The sequence below is a fragment of the Danio aesculapii genome, chromosome 17, assembly GCF_903798145.1.
Source record: "Danio aesculapii chromosome 17, fDanAes4.1, whole genome shotgun sequence".
In the NCBI taxonomy this organism is placed as follows: domain Eukaryota; kingdom Metazoa; phylum Chordata; class Actinopteri; order Cypriniformes; family Danionidae; genus Danio; species Danio aesculapii.
Genome location: NC_079451.1, coordinates 36,113,819 through 36,127,564, shown reverse-complemented (window position 1 = coordinate 36,127,564; position 13,746 = coordinate 36,113,819). Strand labels below are relative to the sequence as shown.

General features: G+C 37.8%; 1 protein-coding gene across 3 annotated transcripts in view; it reads left to right on the top strand.

Annotated features, from left to right (window-relative positions):
- foxn3 (forkhead box N3) overlaps positions 1-10,280 on the top strand; it is a 186,015-nt gene extending 175,735 nt beyond the window's left edge. For all 3 annotated transcript variants that reach the window (XM_056476345.1, XM_056476347.1, XM_056476346.1), the window contains exons 5-6: positions 1,958-2,066; positions 8,732-10,280. In XM_056476345.1, coding sequence (XP_056332320.1) covers positions 1,958-2,066; positions 8,732-9,200 — 578 coding nt within the window. In that variant the 3' untranslated portion in view covers positions 9,201-10,280. The remainder of the gene's footprint in view (positions 1-1,957; positions 2,067-8,731) is intronic.
- Positions 10,281-13,746: the final 3,466 nt, after the last annotated feature.

The window sequence follows — 13,746 nt, the reverse complement described above, 5'->3', positions numbered from 1 at the left end:
TGATTAATAAAGGGACTAAGCCGAAAAGAAAATGAATGAATGAGATCCCATTTTGGTGTCCTTGTTCAATTTTTACTTCTAATAGTAACATCATACACAAAAAATATACACAGAAAGCATACTAAATATTAGGATTTTTGTTATATAGCCTACTGTTCCAGCAAAATACATTTTAGTTGGTGTCTACTGGAAATCATGATGAAAATGTTTGATATTCATTTAAAACAGCACATGTTATAAAACTCAATACTCAATATATAAGCTATAAAACTCAATAAAGTGAGCACATTTAGCTTTTAATATTCTCAGCATTACATGGGAGTATATGTACAAACAGCTGAATAACAGCCCGCTTTTCTGGAAAACCAGCAAACCAATTTACCAGACCTGGAAAAAATTGCAGTCTTGCTTTCTATTTTATGCCTTAACTGGGAGACTTTCTTCCCCCATTTCTTTGGAAACTACAAAAAAGATTGATTTTCCATTGGGTTTGTTGTTGTTTCTTGAGTATGGAAACTTTGACAGTATTTTCAGTCTTTACTCTTTCAAACATTTGACTAACCATACTAAATATAAAGAGCACTTTATTTTACTGTAGCATAATGCTGACATTTGTCATTCAGTCCAGTGGAGTTTTGCAGTCCATGCTGCCTGTAAACTGACTTACTAATGTATCTACAACTTTTGTGTGTTATTTAGAGGCTGAAAAGCAAACTGGACAGATTAAAATTAGCGATTATGCATGGGTAGCTCATGTTTGTTTTAAGGAAAACACTTTTTTGAAAATACGCTCATCTTAAACAGTTGAGTTTGATCATTTTTAATCAATTCAGCTGGTCTCTGGGTATGGCAGGAGCACTTTTATCTTGGGTTATATCATTAAACCAGATTAGATCATGTCCCTCAAAAATGACCAAAGAGCGTTCAAAATTTTCTTATTTACACCTTGACTCTTTTGTGGCTATATTGTGTACAATGACTGACGTAAATGAAAAGTGTGAATTTTTTAAAAGTGAAAATTTTCTAGGTCGATATGGCTGTAAGCTGTCATACTGGCGTAATAATCAAGGACCAGTAAATGGGAGTAGAGTTTCTAGCCATATCGACCTAGATAATAGCAACTTTGAAAATCTGTCAGTCTTAGTACACAATGCAACTCCACCTAGCAGACATACAACGTCAAAAGATGTTAACATTAGATTAGATTTAGGTCGTCAGTGTCTAAGGACAATGTTATTTTGACGTCCAATAACAACATGAAATAACGTCGTTGTATATGGTTGTTTTTAGGTTATGTTGGAAAATAACCAAAATGCAACATTAAACCAACCTCATAAGCAAGTGTTATATTGATGTCAAATACTGACATTTATTCATCAGGTATGGTGTCCAAAATCCAACATCTGATAGACGTCATAGTGGTAAGGTCCACACAACGATATTTTGTTGTTTTTAGGTTGCATTGTAATAACCAAAATGCAACATCTGTCTGACGTTAGACATTGATGCCAGCCTGACATTGGGTTCTGACGTCAACCCGATTTTCATTTCCATGCAAAATGCAAAGTCCCACGACGTGTGGTACAACCTCAAACTGACATCATGTTGACGTCCTGTGCCTGCTGGGACAGACGTGTCAAGCTTTAAATAGGAAAATTATCAAAACTCTTTGGTCATTTTTGAGTGGGATGCTAATGGTCTAATCTGAATCAATGATCTAAGCTAAGCTAAGCTAAAACTGCTCAAACCATGACCCGGAGATGGGCTGAATGGATTCAGAAATGATAAAACCATGGAGTGTTCCTTTAAGTCTTATTTAAAACAACAGGAAGATTTCAACCTTTCAATCTTGCAGAATTGATTTCTAACTGCTTAAAGATAGTCTTGCTCATTTGAATCTACTCTATGTCTACAGGCATATTTATATTAACAGAAATTCTCTGTGTTTTCTTTACAGTTCCTCAGGGAGTGATCCAGAACGGAGCTCGAATGATGAGCCAGGGCCTCTTCCCAGGAATCCGACCCCTTCCCATCAACCCCATCGTCAGCAGGACAGCTGCTGTCAGGTCAGTCCTGTCCTTCCGCTGACTCCTTACATGATTGACAGACTTATCGGCCAATCTGAATCATGCTTGCACTGCATTGCCTTGACTCTCCTTGATGTCCGATTGCAGGTTTCCTCAGGTCATTGACAGACATCAGGCTACTCAGGCTAAAGCCTTGACCTTGCATACATGATGTGACATGAATAATTGATCACAAACACAAATTTTTTTTTAATGGCATGACCGAATGCGTGGACAGACTGTCTCGCTGTGAAACATTCATAAGCTTGGGCCCTCAGGTACTGCATTCTGGCGTCTGTGCACTGCAAAACCCTACACCTACAGTACAGCATGTCCCCTCAACTGAGTGCTAATGGGTTCAGAGTTTAGCCTGGTCACAAAGTGAAGCAATACACGCTTTGAAGAAACAAAAACAATAACCTGTTAAAATAGGGTGTGTGTCTGTGTGTGTGGTTACAGCCCCTTATAACATTTCAAGGTGATGTTTCATCCAATATAAATTTATTTTTATTTTTTCCTTCGGCTTAGTCCCGCCAACGTATCAAGTATATGATTTACATAGCAGATGCCCATCCAGCTGCAACCCAGTACTGGGAAACATCCATACTAACCACTGAGCCATCGTGTTGCCGCAATTTTTAGTGAGTTAGTTTTTTTTCCTCTCTCTTTTTTTGTTTTTTGTTTTAAAGGTCTGTATAGTTTTTTTATGAACACCCCCCCCCCCACACACACACACTCGTTTAGTACATAATTTTATTTACAGTTTATTACATTTATTTTATTGCAAGTAAAATATGGTTTTAGCTGTACTTACCTATAATAACCTTAGATTTTTTTTATTTAAAAATACTGTTAATATTAATAATTTATATTAACTTACAAATATTTAGTATTGGCAATTTATTATTATTTAACACAGTGTGCAAATTATACACTGATGATCAGGAGGGTCAACTTTTTTCAGTAAGTTTATGCATTTATTTTGAATTAAATCGAATTTATTAATAAAACGCGTTTGAGTTTTCAGCGTTTTGAGGGATATTTAGGCCTAGTGTATTCTTAGCTACATGATTCTCTGATTAGCTATTTCAGATGTTACTGTAGGTCAAACTACAAACGTTATTATGCATCTAATTTGACTTTACTTTCAGGCTAAATGTAGATACAAACAACTATTTTACGAGAAAACAAAGTCTTGTGAACACGATGTCTATTGCTGCTCTAGATCATCCAATTTCAGATTCCTAGAATAGACAAATGGGCTCGATTATGCTTTCATAATGGTTTTAGGGTGGTCAAATGTACATTTATATTATCTGTTATTTTAATTAATAACATTATTATTTAAAATAAATATCAGAGTGAAATATTTCTCAGCATTAAAGGACCCCCCCAATAATCTTGTTTTTACATCCTTCAGGGGGGATCAAGTGTTATTTAGATGGGTCAATCCCCCAAAACCCCCCTGTAATTTGCACCCTGATTTAACATTAAAATACATATAAACATACAGTTGGTCAGAATTATTTACCCCCCCTTTGATTTGTTTTTCTTTATTAAATATTTCCCAAATGATGTTTAACAGAGCAAGGAAATTTTCACAGTATGTCTGATATTTTTTTCTTCTGGAGAAAGTCTTATTTGTTTTATTTCGGCTAGAATAAAAGCAGTTTTAAATTTTTTAAAAATAATTTTAAGGTCAAAATTATTAGGCCCTTTAAGCTATATATTTTTTCAATAGTCTACAGAATAAACCATTATTATACAATAACCTGTCTAATTATCCTAACCTGCCTAGTTACCCTAATTAACCTAGTTAAGCCTTTAAATGTCACTTTAAGCTGTATAGAAGTGTCTTGAAAAGTATCTAGTAAAATATTATTTACTATCATCATGGCAAAGATAAAATAAATCATTTATTAGAAATGAGTTATTAAAACTATTATGTTTAGAAATGTGTTGAAAGAAATCTCTCTTGTTAAACAGAAATTTGGGGAAAAAATAAACAGGGGTCGAATAATTCTGACTTCAACTGTAAATAAACATGTATAAACATACCATAATATGTGTATATATATATATGTTATGTATATATATGTTTATTGATTTATTTTTAGATTTTGCAACTAACCAAAAAAATAACTGTCATGCAGATAATATCATATTGTTCTACATAATATATAATGAACAATACTTTTTTCTCTTCTTAAGATTATTTTATTAGCTTAAAACAAAGGCCTGACCTTATAAATTTGTCAGATTAGCTCATTTATGATAAGAGCATTCATTTAATTTTACTGCACACACACACAAACACACACTTAAATATGTGGATTACGAGGACTCTCATAGATGTAATGTATTTTATACTGTAAAAACCATACCCCTACCCCAAAACCCAATCCTCACATAAAAATGTGGATGTCAAAATACCCCATTAAGTATGAATTTTAAGCATTTCGAATTATGAGGACACTGGGCATGTCCCTGTAAACCACCTTAACAGTGTAATACCCATGTCATTATACAATTTTGCGTCTTTGTAAACCAATTAAACCAGAACACACAAACACACACACACACAGTCTCTCAGATGCTGTATGATGTCCATATCGTGATTTGACAGGCTGCAGTTCAGTCCACAGAGTAAAACACCCTCTTCGCCTCTTTAAAATGAGTGACACTGCATTTAAGCATTAATTATTGAAGCAGTTTCTTTAGCCTGCTGTGCTGTGGCTATAATTTATGAGTCATAAATGCACATATGAGGCAGGAAGGGGAAAAGCTCTTAGGATTATTTTTCGAAGCACAGAGGGAGTTTTAGCATTTCTGCAAAGCGCGGCAGGATCTTCTTTGTCACTCAGAGCCACCGCTGTATAAACTGTGACCAGAAGCACAAAACAAGCATCATTGAAAAGACACTTCATTACTGTTTCCGAGGACAAGAGGCTTAAATGGAGCAAAACTGTCTTTATTTGCCATTTATTTCCTCATATTATTTTACCAGAAAGTGGAGAGTTTTGTAATCCACCAATTAATTCGCTTTTTAACGATGGTTGTTGGCCTGCTGAAGAGGTGCTTCAAAGGCTCAAGTGTCTTTCAGAGACAAATGTTTAATTGTTTTATTTTTACTTATTTATTTATTTTTTACATTTTAGGATGAGGCACTTGCAGGTGTACATGTAGGCTGCGGTGTTTACAAATACACATCAAATATAAGAACAAATGTGTTTGCAGTTGTAATATTTTATCCTATATGTAGGTGTGTCTGTCATATCCAGTGTTATAAAGGGCACCTATGATGAAAATATTAACTATTGTACGCTATTTGGACAGAACTGTGTGCAGGTATAGTGGGTCCACTCTCAAATTGGTGTGATATAAACCCAACAAGTCTCTGTTTAAAATTACCTGACATTAAAATAGGATCCAAATCCCAATGATTTTAAGCCTCACTGCAATGTAGGAGTGTGGTTTTCCCCGCCCACTGAATTGATTGACAGGCCACCCGCTTCAAATTTTATCACTCGATTAAATGGAGGTTATCAATGGTTATTAGCTGATAGAAATGGGCCAGTAGGGGCCTTCTGCGCCTACTAGTAGGCTCAGAAGGCTGTTATCATTCATTCACATGGTTAATCAGTTATTCTAATAGAGAAGACTCCAGATCCAGATCTGTTTTTACATTACTGTGACGATTGGGTTTAGGGTTGGGGTAGACGTTAAAGGGCACATAGTTTACCTCTTTTTTATGATGTAATATTAATATTATGGTTCTTCTGAGTGTGCCAGTTTAGGTTCAGTTCAAAACACAATTCAGATTTTTTTATTATGTGTTAAAAAGTGTCATGTTAGGGGCGTGTCCACAGTTCTCTGATTTAGGGGTGTGTTGCTTCACATGTAGATTAGTTTCGGCTTCCCGCCCAACGTAACAAGGGGGCGGAGCCATGAGCTCACCCGCTTTGTGTTTGGGCAGACTGAGAGAAGGAGCAGGAGTGAGAGGATCAGCAGTCAGTCGTACATATACGACTCGGACACAGTCCAAGGAGATAGTACAAAATCATTTGTGTCTATGTATAGTTTTACAGCCAACTTTGTGCTAGTTTCACGGGATGCGTCGCTCAAAGCCGCGACACGCCACACCAGACACTCTCTGTAGCACGGCAGAAATATGAAGTGTCCCGAATCCTCGCGCTGTTGTGTGTACCCTGATAGAAACCTATGTTTAGAATTCTAAAATGCATGGCACAGCGTCAGGTGTAGCAGCACCTAGTTAAGATCACAGGGAGCTTCTGTGATCGCGAGAAATGTAAACGGCTGAAGTATAAGGTAGACTCAATGAGAAGTACACATGTTTGCAAACCTACCTAAAGATACAACCAATAATTCCGATTAGAGCGATAATGTGGAGAATATTGATCTTGTGTTGAGCCCAATGAGCCTTGCATCTAAAAATAGAGCTAGGGTGTTCCTTTAGTGATATTGCTTCAACTCACCCTGAAAATGGTGGACGTGAATCAACAAACTGAGGATATGATGACGTGCCTGTCAATCAATATTGGTGGTCAGGGGGACCGCACTTTTACATAAAGTTGCGGCCGATCTGAAAACCGCTCCAATTGGTCCACCTTTTTTTATGTTGATAAATTGAAAAAAAAGCACTGGGTGTGCTTATATCACCCCAATATGTCGGTCTATACACCATACATGCACATATGTCTGTCCAAACAGCTTGAAAAGTAGATTTTTTACCATAGATGCCCTTTAATAAAATACAATTAATGGAAAATTTTATAAATAATATAAATAATTCACTTTTGGCAGCAGCCATATGTGATCTATAGCTGATTACCATGTGGATGGATGATAACAGCCCCTACTGGCCCATGTCTATCCGCTGATAACCACTGATAACGCCCATTCAATCGAGTAATATCATTCAAATCAGGGGCCATGTTTCTATAATAACATGTCCACAGAACATTTTGTGCAAAGAAACTGGGGTTAAAATATTTGTTCCAACTCTTTGTGATTGTATAAGTTTTACAAGTTTAAAACTTTTTAAAATATAGCATTTTTGTATTAAATACAGTAAAATCGCTATGTAATACTTAACCGCTAAAATCACCACAGCCACATGGTGTCAGTAAATGCTAACGTGCATTCACACGGGGCTTCGGCGTCAATGCTTGGGTGGACGCGATCTTCATAGCAGCTTTAGCCAATGAAATTAGTCTGCAGTCGGCTACTGTCTGAGCTGTGGTATTTGCATAAAGCAAAAATTAGCTGACATTTCCATTGGTGCTTGAAAACTTGAGAAATTCCCAACTTCTGCAGCAATCAACGCCATTGAAGCAGCGACAACAGACAAAGTGAATGGGAAACGTTGATGCTGACATGTGTGAGTGTGTGTGTGTACTGCAAATGGAATATGTGTGTGACTCATCATTTCCGTTTCTGTCCCTATCACTGACTTCTGTTTATCCGATGTAATGCTGGCAAAGCAGACACGCACGTGGGAACGGTGGGTGGGGAGAAGCAGCTCATTTACATTTAAAGGAACATGCTACAAAAACTGCTACACTGTGCTCTGACACCAAAATGGGCAGATTCTGGAGGCTAAAATAAATTATCTAATTTATTAACCCTTTAACTTCAGAAGAGTTAAGAAATCAGTATTTGAAGGAATAAGCCTGCCTTTCAGTCACAACAAATTGCTCTAAATAGCAACATTATTCTCAAACACATGCAGTAATAAATTCAGAGAAACTAAGAATGAAAAGATTTATATAAATAAAAAAAATGACTTTCCTTTAGAATTTTTTTTTTTTATTCATTATAAGATTTAGTTAAAAATGATAAAAATACAATTCTGGAGTATCAAGTTACAGTGAGGGCTACTGAAAATTCAGCGTTGATATTAGAGGAATAAATTACAGTACAAAAATTAGAAATTAGTTGTTTTTACATTTAGATAATAATTTAAAATATCACTGTTTTACTGAATTTTCAAATCAATAAATGAAGCATTGCTGTGTTGTAACTAAACATTTACATTCATTCATTCATTTATTTTCCTTCGGCTTAGTCCCTTTATTCATCGCCACAATGGAATGAACCGCTATCGTATCCAGCATATGTTTTACGCAGCGGATACCCTTCCAGCTGCACCCCAGTACTGGGAAACACCCATACACACTCACATTCACACACATATACTACGGCCAATTTAGTTTATTCAATTCACCTGCACACAGAAACGCCAACTGACCCTGCTGGGGCTCAAACCAGTGCTAACCACGGAGCCACCATTGTACCAACATTTAAATTAGAACAAATTTATTTTATTTCTATTTATTTCTAAAATATGACCCTGACAGTTTTTATAGATTTACCCACTTTATATCATAACAAACAGAACAAATGTATTCATCTGTTCCAGAGGTTATTGCCATCTGTGCGAGAGGAAAAAAAAGAAGCAAACCATCCATCCAGAGTGTCCATATTACACATATTATTATAATTAATTACCATAGTAGCATAATTACAAGCAGCTCCATGAAATAATTACACAGTAAGCTCATGTAGTTCATTTGTTTCACTGAGCACTCGCGGAGCACAACAGGAACCGCATGTGCACTAATGCGTCTCTCTTCTGTTCACAGGTCAGTACTGGGATACAGAATCACCAGTGACACTGAACCCACTCAAAACTCTCCACTGGCCACCAGCGACCCCAAGGAGGACCACACCTACAGTTTCGCCAAATCTTCCGGCTCGGATGCTGAAGAGGAGGCGCAGTGTGAGGGAAGTGAGCTCAACTTCCACACTAATGAGACCGGCAGCGATGCGGAGGATGACGACAAGAGTAAAATCAAGAAGGAGCCCAAGGAGTGGTCAGTGGACGCCCTCGCTCTGGCCCAGCACAAGAAACGGCAACTTTTGACAAAAGTCAAACAGAGAGTGGCCAGTGACACTCTTCCTCTAAAAAAGAGGCGCACGGAAAAGCCTCCGGAAAGTGACGACGAGGAGATGAAGGAGGCCGCCGGATCCCTGCTTCATTTGGCAGGAGTTCGGGCCTGTTTGAACAATATCACCAACCGGACGGCAAAGGGGCAGAAAGAGCAAAAATAATGAACAGACTGTATTGTAGAGGGAAAAAAACATCACTTTGAATAGAATTTACTATTTTTTTCCAGGACATCAGGTGAATTCTACTGATTTGTGGCAATATCAACAATCACTTTGTTTTCCTATCTTTATAGGTGACATTTTACTGAGGGTTCCTTGTTTTAATTTGCTTATTTTATTGTGTTGTCGTTTTTCTTTTCTTTTTAATCTACGGAGATTGAAGCCATAGCCTTCCCTTTTTTAGGAAATTATTTCATTCGAATGAGAGACGACAAAAAAAAAAGTGACAGCAAAATTTGCTATGCCCCCCTCTGTCAAAGACAGCAAAACCACTAAAAGTTCTGAAGCTTCTTCCTAAATTTGTGGTGCAGATTGACGGAGTAGTTCTCAAGGCGGGATGAGAAATGTTCACACATCAGACATGTTATGACAGCAGTCCTATCAAAATAGGTAATCTAATAGCCATAGATGTAGTTCACTTCAAGAATTAAACTGTTTGGTAACACTTTACAATAAGGTTATATTAGTTAATGTTAGTTACTGCATTTATTAACATGAACAAACAATGAACAATACATTTATTAAAGTATTTGTTCTAGTTAGTTAACATTAGTTAATGATAGTACAGTCGTTCATTGTTAGTTCATGGTGCATTATTTAATGTTAACAAGCATTTGAGTGTTAATAATACTTTAGTAAATGTTGAACTATAATTAATAAATGCTTTACTGCAGTGGTCCTCAACCTTTTTATCACCGCAGCCCGGTCAACGCTTAACAATTTTACTGCGGACTGGGCTGAGGCGGTAGGGGGTTGGTTTGTAGGTTGCCAGGCAACCATCAAACATTTTCTCAGAGGATGACAAGCTGACAAAAAATTGCTGTCACTCTGGTACAAGTTTTAAGGAAAAAATTACAAAGCATTGCAGTTTTTGGGTGTTCTGTGAGATAATTAGTCTACCTAAATGTGCATATTCCATACAAAGCATGAAGCTTTCGGTCAATTCTTGTCACGTGACTTGAGGTGCGCTCCCGGGATTCATTCTACTGGGTGCATCTGAAAGGTGTGAGCGTGTCATTGGAAACAACAAACTTGTGCGAACTCTAGAAAAGACGTGATCTACGAACGACTCCTAAATGGGCGCCGTCATTTGCGATTTCCATCAGTTGATCTTCTTGCACAGCCATGGTGGATTCACCTGATTTGTTGACAAATGGGTTATGAATTCATTCCTTGGCAGTTTGCAGGTCCCTCACTGGGCATTTTCCCCTTAACAAAGAAACGTCTGTTTCTTACTCATTTTGCTGCTTGTGGGTTAAATTTGGGTGCTCAAGTGACCGAGATGTAAACGAGAGAATACGCTTATTTTCTAAAATAAAAGACTTTTCAAAATAAAAGATCGCTCATACTCAGATAATAAATGAAACGGAAATAATGAATGATTTCTTGTGCGGCCCAGTACCAATTAATCCATCGATCGGTACCGGTCCGCGGGCCGATGGTTGAGGACTACTGCTTGATTGGTATTGTTCAGAATTAGTTAATGTTAGTAAATAAATTAGCCAATGCCAAGTTCAGACTGCATGATTTTAGCCCTGATTTTGACTCGACTGTGGCTAACAGGTTTTGAGAATTCATCAACAAATGCCTGAAATCACAGGCAAATCGGGGCTCATACACCTGAATAACAACCACACATTGTGAACCATCAAAGACGCCATCTGAGAGAATCGCTGATAAGTCGCTGACGCCCGTGAGATATTTGGCATGCTAAATATCTGGAGCTGTCTGTGATTCAGAATCATGCCGTGTGAAAAGTGTTTTGAGTGAAAATAACATCTCCTCCATCACCTACAGCCAATGAGAGAGCAGCATCCACTAGTGTGGGTATCTGCAGGCCAGCGGGAGGTTGCGGGAGAAGTTAAAAGGGCTTTTTTTCTGTCTATTTGGACTCAAGAAATGGAGGAAAAACTAGTGTAAATTTGGCAGGATCACCCATGTCTGTTTGACATGCCATCTGAGCAATACTGGGTAAAAACAGAAAGAAAGTTAAGGAGAAATTGCTAATTCCCTTCAAAGTCAAGTGAGCAAAATAAGTACATTTTCTATCCCACTAAAGGCTTCTTTTTTCATTATGTAGTTTAGTAGTGCTCAACCCTGTTCCTGGAGATCTTTTTTCCTGCAAAGTTCAGCTCCAACCCTGATCAAACACACCTGAACCAATTAATTAGGACCTGAACAGCACTTACAGGTGGGTGTGTTTGATATGGGTTGCAACTGAAATCTGCAGAAAGGTCAGTCTCCAGGAACAGGGTTGGTCATGCCTGATGTAGTTAAAAACAAAAGATATACTACGTGACCTCACTTTGTTTTCATGTCACTTCTCGCGTGTGTTTGGTTTGGTTGTAAGATGTAGATTGCAGACTGAGACAAAAGTTGTCTGCATTTCTTCCTATTGTAAAGTCATGCAGTGTGGAAACCCCCTGTCGCCGATCCATCCTACAGTGTAAACACAGCACCAACCGAACGCTACCCCAGATAGTCATGCAGTGTGAAAGCATCTGTGACATGACTTTTTTGAAAATCGTGCAGTCTGAACTCGGCATTACGTTAACTAGTGAAACCTTATTGTAAAGTGTGACCAAAGGTTTGAAGTTGATTGTTCTAGAGAACAGAGCATATGTAAAGAGAATCTGTATTACTATTGGTCTCAATCAAAACAAACTTCATTCTAGCCACAGAAAGACACATTTTTTTCTCTCAAAGATGCACAATACACAATCCTCCAGCCTAAGGTGATGTTTTTGTATGTTAACATTTTGGGACAATTATGATGAAGTTTAATGGAAAACTATGTGGCGTCATAAGTTGACAGTTCAACAGATGCTGAGTGGCATGTGTGAACACTATGAGTTTTAGGCTACGTTTATGTGGCAATGATGTAGTCAAAAACTGAAATGTTTTTCCTTTGCATTTGAAAAAAGATTCAGCTTTACACGATAACATTTTCAAAACTGCCCTGGTTTACATATATCCACAAAAATGACCCAAACACACTGTATTACATTTGCCAGGCAAGTATTTGGCACTGTCCCCTAGTAAACCGTTCTTGTAGGGAAGTGATGATATGTCTGCGACGGCTCATTGGTGTGTATGTAGAATTTGCAGTGTGTAGCCTATATGATTGGTGGTAATGTGAAGTATACAATACACACTTTGTTAATTAAGCGTTAACAAACACTTAAGCAACAACAACACAACCATGTATTTCGCCATTGTTGTTCATGTTTGTTCAAGTCCGTGGTTAATCGACACATCCCTAAGCATGTACTATGCACATGCATGACATCACTGTTTTCACAGATTCTCGTTATGTGCATTTACATGGATGCAACAACAGTGGCGTTTTCCAAAACATTTCCAAAGTGTTTTAAAATTGATGAATTTTCAGTCCACATATGCCATTGTTGTGTAAATGAACAAGTAAAATGCAAATGAATATGTTATCGTGTAAAAGGCCCTCACTGACAAATTTTGAAGATCTCATCCAGCCTGCAACACTCTTCAAGGTGTGGTCACATTTGTGAGATTTTATCTACAAAAACTTTCTGCAGTTTTGAGATGTGTAGAAGTTCAGCTAACACAGAGGGCACTTTCATACAAGCAGCTGTTCTGTTGGTCAGTGTGGCAAATTCACATGACTGAAGTGAATACGAGCGAAATCTGCATGGTGCTACTTTTTTTCATTCTTATCAGAAGCAACAGTTGGTTCTGATCAACGCCATCTCACAGCAATTCATAACTTTTTGACTTAGTGGCTACAGGCTGAGTTATACTTCTGCCTTTGAGCGGTCGCATAGCCCTCGCCGTGGCTGACGCCGATGCTGACACACACCTCTCAAAAAATGTAACTACACGTCACAACGACACGTAGCACAAGCTCTTTGATTGGTCAGCTTGGTGGCTGTGACCAGTGTGGGCAAGACCGAGAGCCGCGCGAAACCGAGTGTTTACAAGTGTCGAGTCCCGTTAAGGAGCTCTAGATGAAAACTTTTTTGTGTTTATCTTGTAATTAAAGTTGTTGCACGTCCACCAGTTCCTGCCTCAGAATGAGTGAGATTTAGCTACTTGTACATTAAGGTAGCGTTCAGAAAAAACAAAACACCCGCGAAGAAACTCGTCACAGAGTAACATTTAAGCCTACTGCCAGCTAGCTTTTGCAAAGCAACACAAACAGCATGCAGAAGTATAAATGCACAACTAGGTGCAAGGCAGGGCCGTGGGTATAAATCAGCCTTTATTCGTATGAATTCATATGATCTCGTTCGTACAATTTAGATCGATTTGCTTATCTCCCACTGAGGGCTGGGTTTTAGAGTGGCATTGTGTGCTACACCTCCTTTTTAAAATCATACATTTAGGAATTCATATAAATTAGCCATGAAACTGACAAAACGTAACAATTACGTTTAGTTGCTTTCCTCATGAGATCAGACTAGTTCTAACAAGTAAAAACTCTTTCTCAACAGGGAAATTGATTTTTAACAGT